This window comes from Meleagris gallopavo, chromosome 11 (genome assembly GCF_905368555.1).
Source record: "Meleagris gallopavo chromosome 11, MGAL_WU_HG_1.1, whole genome shotgun sequence".
Lineage (NCBI taxonomy): Eukaryota > Metazoa > Chordata > Aves > Galliformes > Phasianidae > Meleagris > Meleagris gallopavo.
In genome coordinates this window covers 16,595,942-16,620,145 of record NC_139414.1, presented here as the reverse complement: position 1 = coordinate 16,620,145, position 24,204 = coordinate 16,595,942, and the positions used below count along the sequence as shown (strand labels likewise).

The 24,204-nt window shown below is 40.4% G+C and overlaps 2 protein-coding genes across 4 annotated transcripts in view; one reads left to right on the top strand and one right to left on the bottom strand.

Moving 5' to 3' along the window:
• Positions 1–13,111: 13,111 nt before the first annotated feature.
• Positions 13,112–22,325, top strand: TTC14 (tetratricopeptide repeat domain 14). Of its 2 annotated transcripts, XR_014885500.1 has the most exons (13): positions 13,112–13,331; positions 13,424–13,548; positions 14,171–14,370; positions 14,962–15,046; positions 15,121–15,250; positions 15,781–15,933; positions 16,528–16,599; positions 17,049–17,168; positions 17,252–17,374; positions 18,109–18,226; positions 20,077–20,186; positions 20,906–21,988; positions 22,074–22,325. XR_014885500.1 is itself a non-coding variant. In XM_010716867.3 (12 exons), the coding sequence occupies exons 1-12, from the start codon at positions 13,168–13,170 to the stop codon at positions 21,867–21,869; spliced, it is 2,364 nt and encodes a 787-aa protein (XP_010715169.1). In that variant the 5' UTR covers positions 13,112–13,167; the 3' UTR covers positions 21,870–22,325. The 2 variants fall into 2 exon arrangements, 1 of the variants encoding a protein (XP_010715169.1); XM_010716867.3 differs by having other exon boundaries at positions 20,906–22,325.
• CCDC39 (coiled-coil domain 39 molecular ruler complex subunit) overlaps positions 17,908–24,204 on the bottom strand; it is a 21,556-nt gene continuing 15,259 nt past the window's right edge. Inside the window, exons 18-20 of one of the 2 annotated variants that reach the window (XM_010716917.3) lie at positions 24,023–24,202; positions 23,676–23,764; positions 17,908–23,104 (exon numbers count right to left, since the gene is read on the bottom strand). In XM_010716917.3, the coding sequence (XP_010715219.2) occupies positions 22,963–23,104; positions 23,676–23,764; positions 24,023–24,202 (411 nt within the window). In that variant the 3' untranslated portion in view covers positions 17,908–22,962. The remainder of the gene's footprint in view (positions 23,105–23,675; positions 23,765–24,022; positions 24,203–24,204) is intronic. The other variant, XM_085233028.1, reaches the window with a different exon arrangement.

Sequence of the window (24,204 nt, the reverse complement as noted above, 5' to 3'; positions counted from 1 at the left end):
GAACAGCAGGTGCTTGTTTTGAGTACTTCAACAACTTTTAACTTTTAGGCTATGAGCTGACCTGAATAGAAGGTCTTTCCTCTGGAATTCTTTACACATAAATCTATTGCAAAAGTTTTGAGATCTGCTTTCAACACAGAAACTTCAGACGCACGAGAGGATTCCAGGCAAGTGACCTCACCTCTATATGCCTCAATTTCCCCATCCAGAAATTGCAGATAATCACACTGTTCTTTTTTATAAATTACTTTGAGATCTACAGATAGCAAGTGCGAGAGAACAATATGACTTTTATCAGAATTTGCTTTGTGCACTGCATCCATCTTAACAATGAGGAAAATTTGGTTTTAATTGAAAGTGATAAGCAGAATTTTAGACAAAACATAGGGCAGTTGGTGGATATACAAGTTTCATTCTTTGCTGTATTTAATTATTTTACCAATAGAACAATATGTAATGGCTTTTAGTTGTGCCAGCGGAGGTTCAGGTTGGATATTAGGGAAAATTTCTTATCAGAAACAGTGGTAATGCAGTGGCACAGCTGCCCAGGGAGTGGTGGTCACTGTCCCTGGAGATGTTTGAGAACTGTGGAGATGCGGCACTGAGGGTCGTGGTCAGTGGCCGTGGTGGGGATGGGTTGGAGTTGGACTTCATTATCTTTGAGGTCTTTTCCAACCTTAATGATTCTGTGATTGTATGATTTCCCATATGAATGTATACATTTCTTTTGGGATTTATTGTTTACAAAATCTTCTTGTAAAGTTTTCACTGTCCTTGATTGTAAATTATTGCTATCTGCAATAGGTCAGACTGTCCTGAGAAACTTCCAGTGGTCTTCTTAGTAGCCTGTTTTAATCATTTCAGAGCATTAATGATGTTTTTAATATTTTAAAAGCTACAGACTAACAACAACAAAAAAAAAAATCCACAAAATGAAAATAGAGATTAAAGTATCTTAAGAAAAATATTATTGTGTGTCTCCAGAAGGCAGTAATTTCAGTCCAGCTGTAGCTCTGAGTCAGGTAAGATTTACTCCATCCCTCTTCACAGTCAGCAGAGAGGGAACTTTTGGCTATAATTAGATCTGAGGAGCTGAGTTCCTGTTAAGGGTTTGTTCATGAGCAAGAGAGGTGAGCTCTTGTTGCATCCTTGCTTGCATTTCCCAGCTGGGGAGCCAGCACTAACAAGGCAGTGCTGGATATATATAGTGCCCTGGTGGCACTGGGGGGAGAAAACAGCACCCCATCACTGCCAGGAACACTTCTGAGCTCAGGGCTGTGCTGATCAACCAGCAGAGCACAGTGGGCTGGCAGCCAGGAGAGGGTCTGGCCCTTCACGTGATGATTCCCTACTCCTCCTCAGCTCTGCATGCTTCAGCTTCGGCCTCATTAGGTGTGTGAGTCAAAGCATTACAGCCCAGGCAGCCAGGCATGTGCAATTAGCAGTACCTTTACAGCAGTCGCTGGTCAGCTTCTTCATTGTTGTGGCACACAGAAGGTTGTATTGAACTCCATTCCATTTGTGCCTCCATTGAGGCACAAAATCAGTGAGTAAAATTGTACAAAAAATACATCTGTAGGGTTTGAGGTCCATATGCTTCCCTTTGGAGTAACGTGCATTAGTTCCCCAGGGAACTGAGGGAAATTACAACTGCTAGGCCGATTTTCTTCATAGAAGGCATTTAAAAGCAAGCATAGAAAAAACGGCATGTTGCATTTGATGCTTAATCATATCGAAAATGTTAATCAGTGGCAAAATAACTCTACATGAACATTTGGAAGGCTTTTATACAGATTATTTCCACTCAAACTTTTTCCACATGTAGGTTTGTCAATCACTTGAAAGACATTTTCCTAAAACCTTTCCAAAAAGTACGATGAAACTCCTCTCCTCTCCTCTCCTCTCCTCTCCTCTCCTCTCCTCTCCTCTCCTCTCCTCTCCTCTCCTCTCCTCTCCTCTCCTCTCCTCTCCTCTCCTCTCCTCTCCTCTCCTCTCCTCTCCTCTCCTCTCCTCTCCTCCCCTCCATCCCCTCCCTTCCCTGCTCCTCCCCTCCCCTTTTTTTCCCTTCTCTTTTCATGACAGTTGTTTCCATTGTGACATTTGAAAGTTCAGATGTGCCATTAATGGTTTGCAAAGATGAACTGACCAGTGACTCACAAATGGCCCATGATTCTGCCGTTCTGGGAAGCAGCAGGTGAAGGCGAGCTGCAGAGGCTGTCAGGAGTTTGGCTCTTTGCTCTGCTGCCTGGCAAAATCTCCAGTCACTGTGCCTTGCTCTAACCTGTGACTTGTTATTTGTAGCCAGAGCTATGTTTCAGTCAGTCAGCAATTATATTTTGTGTTTTCTCTTTGCTACTGATCTAGTTAAAGCAACGCTGGTATGGGATCTATTGCTAAGTATTTGTTTTTCTTGGAAAAATGATTTCCCTAACTGAAATGGGGGTAAAGTGGAGGCCACGGTGTGATAGATTTCAGTCTGCTTTGTCATTTAACACCGTGCTTCTGAGACGGCCGTTTTGCAAATGTTTCTTTTCCTCTAAGCTCCAGGTCTCAAATCCAGAGATGAGCTGAAAGAGTTGCTAACAAAAAATGCTACAGCTGATGCAGATATCCACTGGAAGTGGATTTTAGAGAGAACATTTAGGTTCTACAGAAAGAAACACTGAATAATCTTTCTTGGGTGTGAAAACAGTTTCCTGAAAAAGTTTCGGAAAATATAATTGTGGACTACTGCATTTGGACTAAATTGATGATTCTGTCAGTGTTGTGATATCATGGAATTCTGACCTTCTGGTATCAATATTACCAGAAAGGTAGGGAGGGACAGAGGTTCAAAATTTGGGGGGGCTTTCATCATGTTTTCAGAAGCCCTGGAACATGACAGAATATACATTCAGAGGATGGTCACAAGAGAATGCAGAGGCCATTTGTTAACAGTATAGCTCTGTTAAGATATCACTTAAATATATGTCTGACCCGGAGGCTTGTGATTATACCGTCATGTATTCCAATCTCTCCTTTTGTTGCATACCTCACGCAGTCAGTCACTTCTGTTTCAGCCAACAGAGGCTCGATAGCAGCAGAGGGCGCCAGGCAGCAGAGCCCTTCCACGCCCGGTGTTATGAAGGGCACATCTCCCCCACACAATGAAATTGAGAGCAGTGTAACTTCTTTAATGCAATGTTCCTGAACTAATGCGTCTCCCCCCGTGAAGCTGTGTAATGACCTCAGCCTTGGCACCACATCAGAGCAGCCACGCTGCTGTCAGGGCCGCAGCACTGCACAGAATGTGAATGTGCTGCTGCTGGTCAGCACTGCTGAAGGATTCTCCCCATGCTGCCATGCCAAGCTGCCCGCAGGATTTACATGTAAAAGGCATTTCAGCAATGAGAGACACATCACAGATCAGGCTGTGAGTTTTGAATTATGTCAGAGCCCAGAGAACTCGTCAAACATCAGCTAAATCAAGCCCTAAGTCAAGGCAGGTGTTCCCAAGGGGACAGAACAGCAGGAACCCACCACGGGTGTCAGCCAGTGTGCTCACGTCCTGGGAGCAGCTGCACAGTCCTCCAGCATCACCGCAGCTGCCTCCAGCACTGTTGAAGCCATCTGGGCGTGCTGTGCTATGGGCTGGGATTTCTGTGCTGCATCCCTGAGGCAGAGCACCGGAGTTCATCACTTGTTATTCCCCCCCGCGGTTTGGCACAAATAAATGATAGCTGGAACTAAAATGGTTAGCATTAGGCTTATAAACTTTGAGAGAAAATAGTCATAAGAAGGCAAATTGAAATTAACTGGGCTGAACAACGGGCAAACCAATAGGATTATACAGGGATCACAAAAACGGACGACTTCATTCTGTTCCATGACCTTTTATGAGGACGAGCTTGGGGAAACACATGAGGCAGAAAAGAAAAGGATCTGAGCTCTAGTTAAATAGAGATAACCAGATGTTGTTAGCAGGTGCTGTAAGCCCAAACAGTGAGATTTTGCTACGTGATGTCTCATTTGTCGGAATCAAAACAGCGACTCGAGAGATGCAGGTGGCTGTGCTTCCAAACACTCAGTGCCTTCTCATATGCTCTGGCTGGGATGCAGAAGGAAAGAATTTCTTATCAGCAGACAACTGATCTAAAAATAACTCCCTCAAACGGGCTTTCAAGCTTCTTTTGTAGATAGATATTAAGCAGAAGAAATTCTGTGACTACTAAGACAAATTCTGTTATTAGACATTTGCGGAAGGTTCTTGCTTCACTGTCCAGGGTAGTTTATATTATGGCTGTGAATTACAACAATAATCAAGGCTGCAAACTTGCATGAGCTATGGCTGCTGGCAGCAGCAGCTGCAGTACCTGCTGTATAAGTAAAAACAGAATGAAATGATTTTGAGTATGAAATATAAAATTGTAATCTTTGCAGTGAACGATAGTGATTTTCATCTGTATCTGTGCATATACACCAAAATTGCAGATGTCTCCATTTCTGGAATACTCCCAACTGATATGGCAACTTTTAAATAAGCCAGGCAGTTGTTTGTTTCCTAAAGCTAGTGATGAATCAAGAGTGAAATCTAGATCCAGGTTGGTAAATGGGCAAATGTTGACTTGGAATAATGTAACTGAGATCACTGATAGGTCCTCTCATAATATGTTCCCTGATAATCTAGGGAAAGAAGTAACTCACATGTTAATGAAACCTTCTGATTGTGCTTTGGCTGTACTCTGGATGAGCTGTGACCAAAAAAGGAAAGCAAGCAACTGGGAATCAATCTATTTTTTGGAGTTCTTAAAAAATTGATGAAATACAAGAAAAATTGAATTCAACTGGGGAAAATGACAGCCAGTCTATTTAAAAGAAAATAACATTCAAGATTTACATATTTGCTTTTGAGGGACAAATCTGTAGAGCAGTAAGGTGAAGGACAGAGAAATGGTTGGATTGCCTGTGCTCACGCAGCATCAGACAGGAGGTAATTGTTAATCTCTATACGACTGATAGGAGAACGTGTGCTAGTCCAGGTAGCACATTACAGCAAACAGGTTGAAGGTCATTCAGTGCAGAGCAGAAAGAATAGTGAGAGATTTTTGAATAGACATAGAGGGGAAGATTGAAGTGAAAGGAGGTAGATTGGTGAAAGGAGGATCAAGTGGCTGAGAACTTCAGAACTTGCCAACGGTCTATCGGTGCGATGAGCAATAAGAAGGAAGAGGAATTATTTGGGATGTTCTGGGGCAGATGAGTGCTGAAAAGAAGAGATGAAAATATTCTGAACTCAAAGATTAAAACTGATACAGAAATGAACTAGACGGTGTAAAATTCTCCCAGGGAACTATTTAAGCCTCTTTGAAGACTTGGACAGGGTCTTGATTAACTGTATTTCAGCAAGTAATTTATTTCTATTAGCATCAGGACATGACCTTCACACAAACTCCCATTAATTTTGTATTTACCTTATGAAGCAACAGCAGGGACTGAGCTGCCTGTCACTGCCTGGCTTGAGGCACAGCAAACTCCAAACAACTGCCATTCAGACCCATGACAGGACCTCATAACAGCCAACCCTTCACATGAGTTGTGAGTATCCCCAGAGTTCTTTAAACTCATAGATCAGCTTGAATTAGAATATAAACTAACTCAATTCACTTTATCAGTAACCAACTCTAAGTGAGCACAAATTTTAAAGATAATCTGTCATCCTTGGCTGTTTGTGCATTTGTGGAGTGTGATTTTCTTTCCAGATTTAATTTTTTCCAACTCAATTACTTTCTGCTCTGGTAGGAATCTCCTTCGTGGGAGCACCCTAATCCTATGTAATTATAGCCCAAATCATTTGGGGTGAGTACCAGAAGGTAGCACAAAGCTACACCACCTTTCTGTTGGTTTTGTGTCCTAGGGTAGGTGAGGAGATGATTTACAATGGCAGGATCCTTTTAGATTTCCAGTGTGTTTCACCCTATAGAAATATCCTGTTTGTTGTTTCTCTCTAGTGGATTCTTTTTTAATGTCATATGGGAGTACAGTGTGCCTGAGAGTGAATAATGACTCTAAGATGATTAACATGTTATTATTGAACTATGGGATAATCACCATCCTGTCAAGTGTCAGCGCGTGCCTTTCATCAGCCCCCATCTGACTGCAGCACCCGTGCTGAAGTCCCAGGAGCTGTCTCTCATCTGTGGAGAATATCCTTCATGGTCAGCTGCCAAATGTGACTGCTGTGAGCTACAAGCAGTGTGAGGAAAACAAAGGTGTATAAACACTGCTAACTCACCAAAACATGTTACTGTTTTGTACATTTGGAACAAACCTAAGGTGACTTTTCAGATGGCGAAGTTCTGCCCCTCCTGTTTCTTTGGTGCTACTTTGAGCCAGGGCTTTTCATGGAGACACGTGAGACTGAAGGTAGATAGAGGCAGACTATGAAGTTCAGATTGCAGTTCACCTGCTGATAGCGTTTAATTTCTACCATCCTGCCACTGTGCCTTTACAGCTGTGAGAGCTGAGCTGCAGGATTAGAGAACAGTGGCTTTCTCCACTGAAAAATTTGTTTGTTTTGTTTTTTGGGTTTTGCCGTGGAGCTGGCATTTAATCACTAAGATGTGTCATGCTGCTAAGCTGCATGAGGGCTTGATGTACCGAAGGATGCTCCCCTCTGAAAATGTAAAATATTTATGCTGTATATTTTTCTATTTTAAGATTTTCTCCAGTGATGGCTTTCCTTTTCTTGAGCTAAATAACAAATAAGTGTCTGCATTGCAGTTCCATTATCAGTGAAGCTCAGTAACTTTTGTACTCTTATCTTGCTTTATAATATTTTTTCCTCTCTGATCGTTATTTTAAAGTACGCAGATGTTGTCGATGTTAAAAGAAATAGATCTGTAAATGGCACTACCCAAGCTGCCACTATTCCCCATTTTCTGTGGCTTCTAACATAGCCCCTAAAGAAACCAAATGTCCATTTCATCTCTCAGCTGTGTGAGACACAGTTTCTGAAGCAGAATAGAGAGGGTTATGGCCCGTTTTAGCTACTAACAGGAACATGCTACTGCTCCGAGTCTGTAATTACAGACTATCTTAGACTTCTCATTATAGCCCTCTTGTTTTATTTTATTAAATTGTTTTTATTTTAATACCTCGTGATTTTGTAATACTTCCATTTGGCCCTACTGTAGACACTATGTATTTTAACCTCTTTTTCCTTGTCCTATATCCTACCCTTGGTTGTTTTTTTTTTTGTTTTTTTTTTGGCTTGGTTTATCTTATTGTTGTTGTCTTAGAACAGCAGTTTATTACAAGGGATTTCTCAGACTGTAGGTGGTTTCTGACCACGTGATGCTGTAACTGTTTCTCTGCAGCCCATCGCTCACAAGCAGGCACTGTTAGCTGCAGCTCGGGAAGACTTTCCCCTTTTTATTGGAGCCCACTTTCTAAAGGAGAAATGTACTGGGAGAAATCCTTCTCACATTTTGAAATGTCCAAACCTGTTTGGGGCTGCAGGGACCCAAAAGGCTGTTTGGATGCAGTACTGCATTTAAATTTGTTGCTTTTGTAGAAAAAATGTTCCTCGTGTCTTTGAGAGCTGACATGGCAATTCAACTACATGGGCTTGAGATGTTTTCGGGGCCAACCTGCTCCTGGATTACTGACCTTTTGTTTAAACTGTAGTTGTGGTTGTGCTGTCCAGCATAAACCAAGTCCTATTGCATTTTTTGAAAGCATCATTTCCTTCTAAATTTTCAATTAAATGAAGTGTTGTGTTGAAGTTCTCATTAACTCTCGTTGTCAGTGAAGATGCAAATTAGAACTTGACCAGACTGAATTCTGCTTATCAAGATTTTGGTGATGGCTTTTTATAGAGAGTGTGTTGACATTTTGTGCAGATGGGAAATTTAGATTCCTTTCTCCCACTTACTGTTCTCCTACACATGTACCCACAGTCCTTCATGTACAGAGTTGTCAGTTTCAGGAGGATCACATCACCACAAATACAAGAGGGGAGTTTTAAACCCCAGTGTTTTACATTTGTATGTTTATTCTGCACTCACAATCAACCAAGAGTTATATCTGTAATTAGTTGTGACAGCAAACAATGCTATTTACATATGTAGGAACTTTGTCTGTGGCTCAAATTATCATTCTTTCTTAGGGCACAATTTTCAAAGGTATTTACAAGCTTAACCTACTTATTTGTTTTTGGAAACAGTGCTTGGTACCATCCTGTGCCTTTAGCTGCCAAATATCTTAAAAACAATTTTTTTTTCAGTTTCATAGAAAATATAACAAATAGGAGGAAAAAAGAAGATGAACAGAACACATAATTTTCATTTCAATCTTGTCTCTGCCTTAGATTTGGAATATATATTAAGAAAAAAAAGAGAAATTCTGCCTCTTGCTGTACTTCAACACAGGTCTCTTACTTCAATGATTTTACCTGCTTGTGCGTACAGCTTTCTTTCACATTTGTTGTTTATATTGTTGTTTTTTTGTTGTTGTTCGCTTGTTTCTCCATTAGATTTCATTTGTTGAAGACCTTCTGTTTTCTGTGAATATGTATTTGAGTTGAACTGCCTTAATAAAACACATAGCTGGAGAAAATCAGCAGATGTATATTATTTACATTTCAGCAGCTCCAGGCAAAGTGCCTGCACACTGACACTCAATTGCACGGATGTGTTGTGATTAATGCTTTCCTAATTGCAGACAGCAATGCAAGCACAGAAATTTTAATGATAGATTTGTGACTTCCGTGGCTGACCCGAAACCTGCTGAAGTCAAAGCCAGCCCTCAGAATCTTCATCCAAAATCCATCAGAAGCACAAAACTTCCCATTAAAATTAGTGGCAGTTGTGGCTGTCACAGCCTTTCTAAATTCTCCCATGAGCAAAAAGACAACAGGCTTCATTTGCTGCCTGCTATTAAAACTGTATGTTGATACAAATTGGAAACCTCTACTTAAGTTACAAACCAAATGATATTTCTAAATTTCGGAGCAGATACGCTTTTTTTTTTTTAATGGAATGTGAATTTACTTGCAAATCAATTCAGCTTTCTGAATTTAATGCTGTGAGGGATTTGCCAAGTGTTTAAACAAACATAATATGCATACATCAATTTGGTATTTTGATCTTCTGTGTTGTGGGTTTGGTCTCAGCTTTTCCCAGGTGATGGGAACATCAAACCTTCTGTCAGAAGACCAATGGTTGTCTTTGCTGCACATGAGAGTCACTGTTCATGGCTGTTAATTTTGGAATTACATCATCATCCAGAATACATGGGAATTAACTTCTCTTTCTGTTTGCAAAGCTATTTGTTAGTCATTCTATCTTCAAACAATTCTTATAGGAAATGAAAATTAATTGGACATCATATCAAACCAACCCAGCTTATCAATTTCAATCAAAGTTTCCCCTATGTATGACAAAATTCAATTTTAGATACAATTTGTTCTCATGCATTAAATGTGAGCAAACATGGAGATAATTAATCTGTAGTGAGAAGCTGCTGACTGCTTAACTTTTCATGAGTTAAAAAAGGCTTTATTTCTTAAATTTGGTGTATTTTAAATAGTGAGAAACACAAGTGACAACGTAAAGAGGCTGCTGATTAGTTTGCAGCAATGGTACATCTCCCGTTCATTGTGAGCAATTAAGAACATAACTTCCAACATTTGTCAATTGCTTTTTAGCCAGTATTAGTTAGAGATGCTGCACAAATGGAAGCTTAGGGCAAAATGAAATGGATAGTTTCAAGAGGAACAGGAAAATTCTATGGGATCTACATTTTCAGAATACTTTATGGACTTTCTTGAACTTCTTTGAAAAATTCAGATATGGCATACAACAATTTTGAAAGATGAGAACTGCTGGTGGAATAACTTTACAATAAAAATATGAACACTGCTCTACTGTGGATGAGAGGTGGATAAGAAGAGAGTTGTATGCTTGAAGTTAAAAGTCTTGTAGTGTTTGCAGACTGGAAGTCAAGTATTGTCACTGTATTTTGCTATGTGCTGGAACTAAAGTTTTAGGTTGTAAGGAATGATTTACTCTGCTGAGTGGAAAACTGCAGAGCTGTAATGATTTACTCTAAAACTCTGAAGCTAAAATGACTCCCTTGCTTCAAAGCAGCAGATACCGCCAGTCTGCAGACAGTGAGAGGCTGGAGAGTTCATAGGAAGCACAGTGATCAGCCTGCTCAGCTTGCCTTCCACTGAATCTCTCATGTACTCACGTTCCTCATGTACCATGGGAATTTGCTCCGTAGGCAGTATTTCCAGATACATTGCACACTGCACAGGTGGATGTGCACATATTGTCTGTGTCATGGTTATCACTAAATTGCTTAATTGGTGTTCCTGTTAAATAAGTAAATCTTCACTCACGACAGCCTGCTTTTCCACATGCAAGTGAAAAAATATCAGTGCCAGTGTTTCCTTCAGTAACATTTTCAGTTTAACCTGAAGCCTTCCGACGCTTGTCACTAACCTGCAGACACAGTGCTGCACCAACAGCACGAGCAGTAATCCCTGCAGCCTCACAAAGGCTCAGCAGTGCTTCTGCCTGCAGAGTTTGACAGAAATTGCTGAAAGTCGCAGGGGGTGCTCAGTTGACATTTCTTAACTATTATTTCTTCTGTACTCCAGCAGCGCCTAATTGCTCATTCAGAGCCTGGGCAGTTTCCACAGTCCATCTCTGCATAATTGCTACATGCGACCAAGTATTCTTTGTCTGCACAATTCCACATCTGAGATGTGCAAAGACCAGGACACCACAGCCAGGTGCCCAGGATACCTCCATGAGTCTTCACTGAAACCTTACTCTCTCTCACAGATCGTGCCAAAGTTGGACTTAGGATGAACATATTAAAAAGGGAAATGCTTGAATGTGCACAGCCTGGGTTCCACAGCCACTCAGTGTGGTGTTGTTTTCACACCGCCTCCATCATAATTTGATGGTTCTGTCTGCAGACATCATGTTTTTCACAAAGGAGAGCTGCTAGCTGGCTAGCAATTATTTTGCACTGAACATCCCTCCCCCATTCTTGAACTAAAATAGTATCTCGGCTACCACATCAGCTTTGAGCAAACCCTTTGCTGCCTCATAAATGATCAGAAAGTTTGGGCAGCAGGACTACTTCAGGCAGAGCCTCCCAAAAACAACTCCAAGAAAACATCTGGGAGCATAGCTCTTTATGTTAGTTCTCATCAATACCAATAATTTCATCTTCCTTAGTCGAAAGAAAAAATTTAGTTGAACATCTCACTCCCATTTGGAGAAGGCTAAAATTTACCTCAAATCTGCTCAAACTTTGCAGAAAATAACACTTTGAAAAGCATGATCTTGGGAGATCTTTCTGTCAGTGATAAAATGTGGTTCTTGACACAAAATCCTTTCTTCTCTGCAATTTTCTTGTAAGCTTTACCACTGATATACCTGGGAACACGGAAAAAGCAGCTTGACCTTGTTGCATTCAAGCTGTGCTTACTGGAGTTTGATGAAAATCTGCTTAGTGTTTCACATATCCGCTTTAAAATTCTTTCATGCTGATCAGGTTTTGGGTTGTTCACTGTAAGCTGGACCCTAGGTTCAAAGATAGCCTGGTGTGAAAGTATAAGCTTTGTGTTGAGAGAGCTGCAGGCTACATGATCTTAGAAGCAGCCTTTTACCATGCAGTGAGCTAAGCTGTCAGAAAATTTACATCTAACTCATTTGGCCAAGGCTGGTTTCAGAGTGCCTGGAATGCTGCTCTGTCATGTCCATAACTTGCTCCTGCGGGAGCAGGGAATGTCCTGCACAACTCTGCCTTTGTTCAGAAGGGGAGGAAGCACTACTTATTCAGGCAGTTCTAGAAGTCAGCAGAACTGAGGATTGCATGCCCCAGCCCTGGGCCCTGGGGTCTCTGACACTGTGTACATACCCACATTTGTTCTATACTGTCCCATTTACTGTTCACCTAACAGAAATGTGATGGCTGCTGTATCCTTCTATCCCAAGCATTTTCTATCAGCTAACTGAAGAAAAACAAGCAAAATGTGGAGGGAAAAAGACCCATCTCTAAGAACATACAGAGATTTTTAATAGCACAGCAAATATCCAGGCAATAGCCCATGACAAGAAAGGACAGCACGAGCTTGTGTGCGTCCTGAGTGTGACGGAACTGTGCACAGAAGGTTCTTGGTAGCCACGCTTTGCTCTGGATTTCACTCCTATAATCTGAAAACGAGGAAAGAAAATGATGAGTTCATGCTCCTTTAGCCTGCTATTGCAGAGCTATTTCCGAAGGTGGTATGATACCGTATGTGTTTTGCACATCCGATTAAGGTAATTTAAGAATTTGTTGGGCCCAGGTAAAATCTAGTATAGCTAATTATGTCACTGGGCTGCGCTGTTGTTTTGTTGCCACGCTGTGTCTGAGGGAGATGTCCCTGTGCAATCGAGTGGTAGCATGGAGACAAAATGCTCTGTTTAAATATGAAATTAACTCTCACGTTGAGGGGTAACCAGATACAGTCTGTGGGTTGGCAGAGTTTGAATTGCTCAATTTCCTAAACTGCAGTTGATTTCTGCTCACAGAAGAAAAGGTCTGTAGGAAAAGTCCCTAACGACCGGGGGTTCAGCTCTAGTCGTGCACCACACTGAAGTATTTACACCTATGTGTGTCTGCATACCGCACAGCAGAGACGCTTACAAGCCAAGTTTGTGCCACAGTTTTTATTGCTCGCTCTTTGTATTTGCTAAGCAGCACAGATTGACTCCTCCAGGACAGAATAGCTCAGCCCCGCCCCGAGGGCAGCCCCGCTCAGGCTGCAGCCCACGTGCAGCCGCTGTTCCCATGCAGCCCCCCGAGCCCGGCCCGGCAGCGGCCCCTGGCGGTCCTGCGCTGCTGCCGCCGCTCCCTGAGCGCTGCCGGCTCGGCCGGAGCGCACGAAGCCCCTGCCTTTTTGACACGTTTGTTTCTGTTTTCTGTCCTGCTGCCGGGGCACCCCACGCAGGGCCTCCGGCCCGCCGCTCCGCTTCGCTAAGAGCGGCCCCCGGAGTCCTCCCGCCCGCTAGGAGGCGCTGCTTCCGTCCCGTCCCGCTCTTCGCCCCGGCCTTTCCTACCCGGCACTACCCATGCGCGTTGCCCTGCGCTCTCCCTTCCGCTTCCGTTCCTGGCGGAGGCGGCGGTATGGAGCGGGAGCTGCTGCGCCAGGTGCTGGGGTACCACGGCCCCTCGCTTCTCGCCTTGCTCCGCTCCGAGCAGCATGACAACCCCGACTTCCGCGGGCTGCTGCCGCCCCCGGGGACCGTCTTCGAGCCGCCCCGCGGGGCACCCCGCTCGCCGTCCGCCTGGTGAGGGATCACACGGGCGGTTGGGGGCGGCGGGAGAGCCTGGAGAGCCTGCAAGGGCGCGGGGCCGTTCTCAGCTCGTTCTCCTCCCTCAGGGCCGAGGAAGATGCGGAGCTCGACACCGAGATACAGCGCTTCATCGCCAAAAAGGCCGACCTGCTCTTTGCTCAGTCGTGGAAACCCAATGGTCCTATTGCCGACAACATTGAAGAAAACGAAGGTGAGGGCCAGTTCCTGGCACCACGCAGCACCACCCGAACCTGAGGTCTGCGGGCGTTGTCGAAACACTTGCTGAACTCCAGCAGCTCGGGGCTGTGCCCCCTGCCCTGGCAGTCTGTTCTGTGCCCACCGCCCTCCGGAGAGGAATCTTTGCCTAATTCCACCCCGCCCCCCCCTCTCCTCACACAGCTGCTTGCTGTTCCCTCGCGTTCTGTTGCTGTCACCAGAGAGCAGAGCTCAGCACTGCCCCTTCACTCCCTTTCAGGAGCTGTGGGCTGCATTGAGGCCTTTCTTTTGCTCTGGGCTGAAAAACCCAAGGCACCTCAGTCATTCTTTATTCGTCTTGTCCTCTAGGCCTTTCCTCCTCTCTGTAGTCCTTCCTTGAACTCTCTCTAATAGATTTATGCCCTTCTTGTATTGTGGTGCTCCAAACTGCCCACAGTGCTCCCGGTATGTTTAAAACCCCAGTTAAAATTTTTTGCTTTTACATTTTCTAGTCTGTGCATAAACTTTTGCTACTACAGATGAATCAGGTTTTAAAGCATTCAGCTGTTTTGAAGTCTTTTGTGCTTTCAGGCTGTAATCTGGTCATTTTAGAACTGTGAATGTCTCCTGTGTTGCAGAGTATTATGCTGTGATGCCTCCCCTGGAGCAGTTCATGGAGGTTCCTGGGGAAATCAGGAGAGAGTTATTTTTTCGAGACATCGAACGTGGAGACATCGTGATTGGGAGGATTACTTCCATTCGTGAATTTGGCTTTTTCATGGTGTTGATGTGTTTGGGAAGTGGTTTCATACGGCAGATTGATGACTTACAAATCAGTGTAAGATTTGACTGTGATTGTTTTACAGGTGTGCGTTGTATCTCATAATGCAGTGGTTCGAGTAAAGGTGAAACTGAGCTTTGGGACAGAGAGTGGTAATTGAATTTGTGGACAAGTCATGATTTTATGATGCTTTCCTGAGTCAGCAAGCGCTTTCATTATGCTCTGTGCTCAAAATGTGTTACTTGAGAGTGGAAAAGTTCATTGTTTATGAATTCATAAATTGTAATTTGAGCCAAGCCATGCATTTAATTATGATGATTTTCATGTGCAGGAAGATTAAACTTATATTCCTCCATCTTAATTTTGTGGAGTAAAGAAACCTAGTTTTGTTCAAATGCTTTTATGTAAGTGTCTGTACTGGCTTTGATATTGTTAGCACATGTTTTACTTCAGGGAGATAAGAGTTTACATTTTTAAAAAAGTTCATGTGCACATGGAGTATTCTTACTTTATACGTATATGTGTTGAAAGATTGAGCAGATGAAATTGTGAGTCGATGGCAATAACATGGAAAATTCTGTAATGCAGCCAGTTTAGCTCTATAATTAAACCTCTTTTTTATGTTATTCCTGCTTTCCTGTATTGTAGGCTCTTTGTCCACTGAGAGATGTGCCTTCACAAACCAACCATGGAGATCCTTTATCTTATTATCAAGCTGGAGATATGATTCGAGGCAAGTAGCTGCGAGTGTAATTAAGAATCTGTTTCACTTTTGGGACTTTATAATAACTTGAATTGTTTCTGTAGCGGCTGTTAAGGATGTGGATCGATACCACGAGAAGATCACATTATCACTCTACAGCTCAGCTCTTCCACCCAATCTTTCTAGTACAAAACTAGGAGTAATCGCCTCTGAGGACTTGCCCTTACATTATAGGTAAGAATATGCTGTCCAGGCTTTCTAAGTAAAGATATTCAGCTTGTCTGAAGAGTATCTTTGATAGACCATCCTTTAAACTTGTTAGGATTGTTTCCAATTTAATTTGGCAACTACAGTCTTTTTGTTGGTCTTTTCTGTAACATACATTTTTCTAGATTTATCAGCTGTAATTGATTTTTCTCGGTCTACCCCAGAATGTAAGAAAAGCAAAAAGCAAATGAAGTTACGTTTGCTAAATGCAGAACTTAAGGTATCTGCCATTGTAAAACTGCATTACTTTTTACTGTTTTTGTTGTTATCATGACTCTGGGACTGAAATATTAAACTCCTTAAAATTTTCTTTGGTGGGGAAGCTCGTAGCTGTCTCTGCCACTTTCAATGTAGCTAGACAGTAGGAAAACTTATGCCTGTAGAAATAAGTGGCTTATAAACAGTACTAAGTGTCAGTATGGGCATGCATCTTCTGAACATAATATTTAGTATAGTGTCCATCTGTGCTGTTTTATGTACACTGGTGCTTTTTTAAGGCGAAGCTTGGAAGTTGCAAAAACAGGAGAGACATTTGAGGAGGTGTTGCATCGTTCCCCGGGATTTGCAAATCCATCATTAATTGAATATTTAACAGAAAAACTAGGAATAAGTGAGTCAAATCCGCCATCTTTGATGAGAAGTCTACAAATGTAAGTGATTTTTACATTGTTCCTATCCTGTAGCTTTGTTATTCTAATCCCAACACAGACTTGAGTGGAAGTCATAGACACTGATACTTCAACCATTCTTATTTCAGTTTCCATGACTGCAGCTTCTGTATCCTTTAATATTTTAAAGGCAAACTCCTCTGGAGTAAGAAATTAGTATTTAAAATTCTGTTTGTTTGAATGAGACATGTCCCCATACTTTTGATGCCAAGGCTTTAGGGGGTTATTATTTCAATCTCGTTAATGTCTTTGGATTGCAATGCATGATGTTTATGATGTTTGTTAATAAGTAAAATAAACTTAACACGTGTGTATGTATGTATTGATATCATACACCCCAAGGTAGATGTGAATACGAAACATACATTTTTTTAAATGTGCTGTAGCCATGCTGCAGTGTTAGAACAGTTCAGGAAAGAAAGTGGATTCAGGAAAAATAACAGTCCAGACTGAGGGAGGGAAGTAATGCATTGTAAAAGTAGTACTTTAGCTTATTTCAAATGCATTACGTATTATAATTTTAATGTTACAGAGTTAAAAAGCAACTTTAACTTTATATTTTTGTTATTTTTAAAGGAAAAATATTGATGAAGAAGATTTTGCCCCTGCGTTGAGAAAAAAGCAGTCTGAATCTTGGGCCCTGAATTGGTATGCAGTACACTGTTTTCTGTTCAGAGGTTATTGTAAGATTAGGTTAGGCTACAGCTTTATTTCCTGAAGGAAAACACCCATTGAACCAGTTTTTCCACAGCACACACTTCAATTTTTTGTTGAAATACTTCTTTTGAATTTACTAGGTGTGAGGGGGGGAAAATGGGGATGAGTCCTTACTATTTCTGAATTCTATGCTAGCAAAACAATTTTTCTTAAAACAGTAGTGTGTGGCAGCTTCAATTAAACACATGAAAGATTATTTACAATGGTAAATCTTATCTTAAATTACAAATAATAGTGTCTAAAGAAAGTTCTGAAATTTAATTCAGGTAATTTACCTTCTAATAAGTTAACTCTTGTGTGAAACACTAATTCCTGAATTATTGGCAGTAGAAAATTTGTAGCCTTACCATAATAATGTTTTTATAAATACTTTTCTCTAGTGTGAAGGCAGGGGTTGATTGTTTTAAGGATGGGCGCCATGTGGAAGCCATGAATGAGTACAACAAGGCTTTGGAAATAGATCCACAGAATGTTGAAGCTTTGGTAGCTCGTGGAGCTCTGTAAGTCTGCTTGTTTCATTGGATTTCCTACTTTGTGAAAGAAAATCATCATTAAAACCTGTGCAACTTTTGTGTTGCTGTAGGTACGCAACTAAAGGAAGTCTGAACAAAGCCATAAGTGATTTTGAAATTGCTCTAGAAAACTGTCCTACACATAGGAATGCAAGGAAATACCTTTGTCAGACACTTGTGGAGAGAGGCGAGCAGTAAGTGTTGTTAGCATTATATTTCTGTTTGGCTGTGAAACATTTTTCTTACAGTATTTTTTAATATGGCCCTAGTTAGGGCACAGATTGCCACCTGACCTTCCTGGGTATTTATATGTTGGAAATACATCTGCCTGTGGGTTTACATTTTGTGCTCTGTCCCAGTTGTAACTTTTGCAAAATAGTTAAGATTTAATTCTTGATATCTTTCCATAGGCAGGGTACCAAGCTTATTTAAAGTGCTGTGAAATGGCTGAAGATATTCCCATATGTATAGGAATGTTGACTACTCTTATGTGTATAGGAATATATACTCTCAAATATGTCTGATAAGAAAGTATTTGTAACAAAGTCATGTTTTGTCACTTCTGTGAAATTTTGTTAGCCTCTGCAACAGAAGAATTAACTTTGGAGTACTTGGGAATAGGTTTCTTAGCATCTGCATTGAGAAGAGACATGTTATTTTTGAAACTGGAATTGAAATTATACAGAGTATTATTTCTAATGATGACCAGGACATGAGGAGATAAAAAAAACATGTCAAATACTGTTTTATTTTTGTACTGACATGGGATAAGATGATAGGTGGTAGGAAGGGATGGAGGGAAGTGGCAGCAAAGCTACAGTGCAGATAAGAAAGGCTGTCCAAGAAAGTAAAAAAACAAAAACAAACAAAAAAAAACCTGTCAAATCCTTGTGGCTTAACTGTATATGCTTTGTAATTTAAATGTTAGGTTGGAAGAGGAAGACAAACTAATAAATGCTGAGAGTTACTATAAAAAAGCCTTAAGTTTGGATGAGACTTTTCAAGAAGCAGAAGAGGCCTTAACAAAAGTCCGTAAGCGTATACAGGTGATTCTTTACTTTCTCTTCATATAATTACAATAAATATTATAAGTAGCAATATAATAAATCATCATAATAAGTAAAATAAAAATCATTTTAAATCTCCTGAACAGAGAAGCTTGACATTGATGCTTTGTCTTGCTCTCTGCTTCCCTTCTCCGTAGTAAATCTTTTATAGTGAGCATTATGGCTGTACCTACCAGCAGAAAGGTACCTCTTGATGACTCCACTGTTCTGAACAGAGCAGTAAAAAAATGCCAAATAGTGGAGATGGGAAAAGAGGATAAAACCATTAACCTTAGGTAAAACCAGCCAAAGCACAGGAAGATGGCAAGAGGGCAAATCTGTAGGTGATTTAAAGGAAAAGAGTGGGCTGGGAGGATGGGCAGATAATTTTGAAAATCTTAGCTTTCTTTTCTCGTATCTTTTTCCTCCCTTCCCTTGACACAGCATGTTTCCCAGGTGAGCCCTGGTTAATCTTTTTGCTAATCTGTTGTTTTTTTGTTTTTTTTTTTTTTTCTTCCCCATTTTCCTTTTGTTTATCTTCTTTACTTGTATTGTCTTCCAGAGAGGATCAGAGTAAGATATAGCACTGAGGGGCAGGCTTGGTGTGTTCTATGCTTTGCATATTATGAAGTAAAGAGACTAAGGCAAGTGGCCTTAGTTGACACTTCTTCAGTCGGTGAAGCCATAATGCTGACAGGTTGCTTTGAGAGAAGGGGAAAGAGGAGCTATGACAAGCTTTTTAATGAAACTGAACTGCATTATAGATAAACTGTTGTATGGTATTTGAGCACTATCTATGTTTGGCTGCAGTAGAAAGATCTTAAAACCTTGGTTAAAATGAAGAATATTTGTAGCAAGTAGGAAATACTTCATTTTTTTTCAGCATTTTTCTGGTATTATGGTCACTGATGCAGCAGCTAAACATAATGCTGGCTATGTTTCTTTGGTTTGCATAGCCTTATCTTCTATTAAGGTTTTCCTTTATTGTAGCTGTTATGACTACTGCTAAGTTTGGAAAATCACCAGACTTGCTTCTGTTTCTGAATAGAGCTGTTCCTTAGGGGTGTCGATCGCAGAAGTCTGATCCTTACTAGATTTTAATAGGCTTGTCTTATTCATCTGATAATCACAATCTTGCATTTATGTGCATTTGAATATGCAAGTCTGATGCTGTCACTGTTGTGTTAGAATGGCTGAAACAACACCCAAGTGTGTTTTCCTGTAATACTGATTATGTGTTTTTCTTCAATGCATTTTCTTCTGAATTGGACCGTTGTTGCTGTATCTGACATCTGGTGCTGCTCATCACCAACAAACCCTTGGAACATGATTTCTTACGTAAACTATGCATCAAACTGGTCTGTGAAATTGTTACAAAATGGTTTGTATGCAAACATGGCCAACTTGAACACATTTTACAATGGGCTCTGCCATACTTTATGTGTAAACTGCAATAACAATATTCCCCCTCAAATCTTTTTTTTTTTTCTTTTTTTTTTCTTTTTTTAATTTTCCTGCTCTCTTTCTCCACGTTGCTAACACTGTGTTTTTCTTGCATTTGCTCTCTATACCCTTTGGACTGTGCGTGTCGTGGTGTGCTGGATCACGGGTCCACTGCAATGGTTGGTCAAACACATTCCCAATGGATAAAAAACTGCGATATGGTCATAAACAAAAACCTGATCATAACAATGGCCAATGCCAAACTTCTTATTAATTGTCGATCTGGGAATCCTGGTAAAACATCTGTGCTGTAACTATATATTTGAATGGCGTTGGGGACATGGGGAAAAATACCTGTGTTAACACTTTTAATGAATTTTTTTTTATGATGTTTGGGTTCAAAAAAGAAATCTTTGGAAATGAGGGAGAAACAAGCTGCAAAAGAAGAGAGAGAGAAAGAAAAGCAAGTAGAAACAAGTGCAGAAAAATTGCGTAAGCTTTTAAAAGAAGAAAAAAGGTAACCTTGTTATATTCAGTACTGATTCTTGAGCATATTAAGCCAGAATGTGAGCTCTTTTTTTCTATTAGAGAAAGCATCCTAAACCAGTAAGTAACAAACTGTTAAGGGGCCCAGTGTAAATCCTGGAGCTCCTGACAGCTAAAGCACGAGCTAAATGGAGAAAAATCACAATGCATAAAGCAACACAGCTCCATGGTTGTGTCCCAGCCACATGCTTTAATGTGGGCTGATGAAAAATAAGCTTTGACATGAGCAGTCTACTAAATTTTCTAAGTCATTGTCTGCATTCTAACTGTTATTATTTCAACATTAACCATTGAATAGGCCTTATGATTTTAAAAAGAGAAGGGCAGCAAGTGCAGATATACTGTACATGGTCTATTTTCAAATGAACTGTCTAATGGTAACATTTGTTAGTTATGCAGCCTTTTATTGAATAAGTGTTTACAAATACTTTGTAAGACTTTGTAAAGTATTTGTGAAGCACAATGCTGTATTGAACAGGACACTCTTCCTGTTACATTGTTCAGTGGATTTAATCTTAATTCTTTTGGTAAAGAAATGACATTTTAAAGTGTCTTGCTAAGTTAGGCCCAGTTTCTGTTCATGCCTTACAGTCCAACCTCAGCCAGACTATGGGGAGTGCAGATTTGTTTTCTAGATAAAAATCTTTGCCTAATGCTGAAGATTACCTCACAGGTTGATTATATTTTTAGGTTGAAGAAGAAAAGGAAAAGATCAGCCTCCTCCTCCTCCTCTTCATCTTCTTCTTCATCCTCAACTGATTCTTCATCAGATGCATCAATTTCTTCCTCCTCTTCCTCTGATCACAAGAAACACAAGAAAAAGCATCGGAATAGATCAGAGTCATCCCGTAGCTCCAAAAAACGCTCTTCCAGAGCTTCCTCACATTATAAAGATCAGATTAGGAAAGAGGAGTGGTATTCACCTCCAGCTGATACCTCCGCCTCCTTCCTTAACCAAAATTTTGAAATGGAAAAACTGCTGGAAAGGCAGGACAGCTTAGTGTGTCCAAAAACAGAGGTAAGAGAGAAAGACAGACACTGTTCTCTGTCGAGGACTTCAGGTGATGATGAAGACACTTTTGGAGGTAGGTCTGAAGATTCAAGAGATTCTTGTAGTTCCAAAACTCAGGCAAGTACTAGCAAAACCGAAAGATACCATAAAACAGACAGGTTTTTCTCCAGTAGAAGGGGATATTCAGGTTCATGTTATAAGTCAGATGATAAAAACAGGATGCATTACTTCAGGAGATCAGAATGGGATGCAGAAGGGAGAAGAGAACACTATAAAAAGCATGGCTGGGGTCAGGACAGGTATTACACATCGCCAGCAGGGTCTGACTATTCTGGCAAGTCAATGGGAAAGTACAGATCATACTCCAGCACTCCTTTACACGAAGGTGATAAACGTTATGACAGCGATAGGCATGAGTTAACTCAGCATAAAAATGAAAGTGATCGTAAGAACAGGGAAAGAAGTTATGAGGAGACTAATAAAACAAAGGAACCAGATAGGGAATCTACTTTAAATGATACAGGGCAAACAGAAAGTGGCACTAAAAGAAACCTGCCCCAGAACTTAGTTAACATATTCAATCAAATTGCTGAATTTGAGCGGGAAAAAGGAAGTAAGCAGAAGAAACAGCAAAGTACATAAGAAAATGCTTTCTGTTGGATTAGTTACGAATTTTTATCTGGGCTTCTTTTAAGGGAACACACACATGAAAAATGATTAGCAGAATTTCTTGCTTTGCAGAACGTCAAAGAGTTCTTAAGGTAAAGATTTGTATGGTGGAAAGAGATGCAGTGATACGTAAAATATTGATTATTATTTAAAATCAAATTTTCTTATCCTCTCAAGATGTTCCTGTGCAATATGCTTTGTGTGATGGAATGAAATTGATTCTCTTGATTCTCTTGGACTGTGGCTGTGGAACTTCCATCAAATACACACTTTAACAGCAGGAATTTGTTTTTTGTTTTTCTTCCCCTGGGATACAACTGACTATTGCTTCAGGCTTTAACTTCCAGCTATTGAAGGTGGAAAACGAAATGAAATTCATATGCCATCAACATATATAACTCATTTGATCAATAAATTTTCTTAATTTTGTGTCTTGGTTTTTGTTAATGTCGCTAGGCTGTTTGATACACTATAGTACCATCATCATCTTTTGATTATGGTAAGATCTGAGATGACTGTTTAGAAATCAAGACCTGGAAACAATGCACAAATACTACTGTCTAGGTTGTTGCAAATGTTCCATACTGCTGTTAAGGTAAGAAAGACAGTTACAGAAATATGTGACATCTTTGTAATTAATATTAAGCTTGATCCTTCTTTACAGATTTATTGCCCCTGCTGCAGCTTTTGCAAGCACAGAATAGGCATAATGCAGTCAGCTGACTACCTGGAGTTCTGAGTTGTGCAGACTGCAGTAATTGTGAGATACCAGTTAACTAAAATTAACGTTAGTTATGTTAAAGCTATTTTCATTGAGAATGTTAATTACTGGTTTCTAAAGGGTTGCACAGGTCTTTTGTCCTTCAACAGCAGAATCAGAAAGATATTTAAAGGTTAACTTATACAAAACATCCATTATAGTAAATAATATATTGCTTACTTTAAAATAAGTTTAATTTTAAAGTTATAGTGGTCTAATTGCCAGCAGACCTGCATGAATTAAGTTTCAGCTTAAACAATTTAGAAGCCTTCATTGTGGCCTTCAAAAGATTTAAGAGTTGTGATTTTAACTGTCAGAGTTGCTAGTTCTGCTGGATGGTGGTGAACTGGCAGCAGCTGCTTCTGCAGGAACGTTGACAGATAAGTTCAAGTCTATGACTTTGAGCAACGAAGTCTGACTAGAGCCTGAACTTGTGCTTCTGGAGGACCTGAAAAACAAATTTATTCATCAGTGTACAAAATCAGTGTCTGTTCTAGGGAAATGCACTACAAAAGTCTTTGTAAACATTGACATTAACAGCTTATGTAACCTGTGGAAATGCTGTTAGATCACAACTGATTCGGTATGTTTTATGCATTGTTAATCCGTTGGAGAGAGGAGAAAGATAACAAATAGTATAGGCCTGTCTTTATTGATTAATTACGAAAGGGAGTTTACAAACTTAAGTGCCAAGTCTGGTTGAAGCTCAAATTTGTGCTTGTGAGACCACTTTGTATGTGAAACCACTTTTAAGTGACAGCGTAATTAGAAAAACAGAACAATAACTGCGGAAGAGTCGATTCATTTTCAACTATGTATTTTAAACTTAATTCTGTGCTAAAAATGGAGGGAAAGGAGGGAGAAACTTTTCATAGAGTGTTCAGTAAGCAAAGGCAAGACTGAGAAAACCTGCAAAAGTAAGGAATTTTATCATGTAGGCAATAATTTTGATGTTCTAACTTCTAGTTTAACATAAATGAGCACACACACCCCCACAAAAGAACACTGCTAGCGCTCACCTGCTAGAAGATAGTGAGCTTTGTGTGGATGGCGATGGAGAACTTTGACTGCCTCCAACAGAAACAACTGTCGGCAGCTCTAAATTGAACTAGAAAATTTGGAGGAGAAAAAGAAGTTGTGTAATAGATACAGAAAATTTTTTGTGTTTGTGAAAAAGATACAGCACAGCAGGAGAGTTTATAATGCTTTGTATTTAAATGTATATTGAAAGCTGATGATTACATTTTTTGCTGTTGTACTGTAAGTATACTTTATTGTTGAATTAGGCAGTTGCCCTTGAAAGACACCTTAGCAGTAGGCCTTGATATGAATCAGGATTTTAGTGGCAGTTAACTGGAAAGCTCACCTGGTGAAAGTACTTCTGAAAGGATGTAGTTAAATCAGGATTTGCATTTAGAAGGACAGCTAACAATTTGTTGATGGTTTTGCTGAAGTTCTTCAATGTACGGAGATCAATGTCTTTCTCTTCCTGTGTTTCTGTTTTAGTTTTCTTTAGGGACTGAATCTCTCTGGAGAGTCTGGAACACT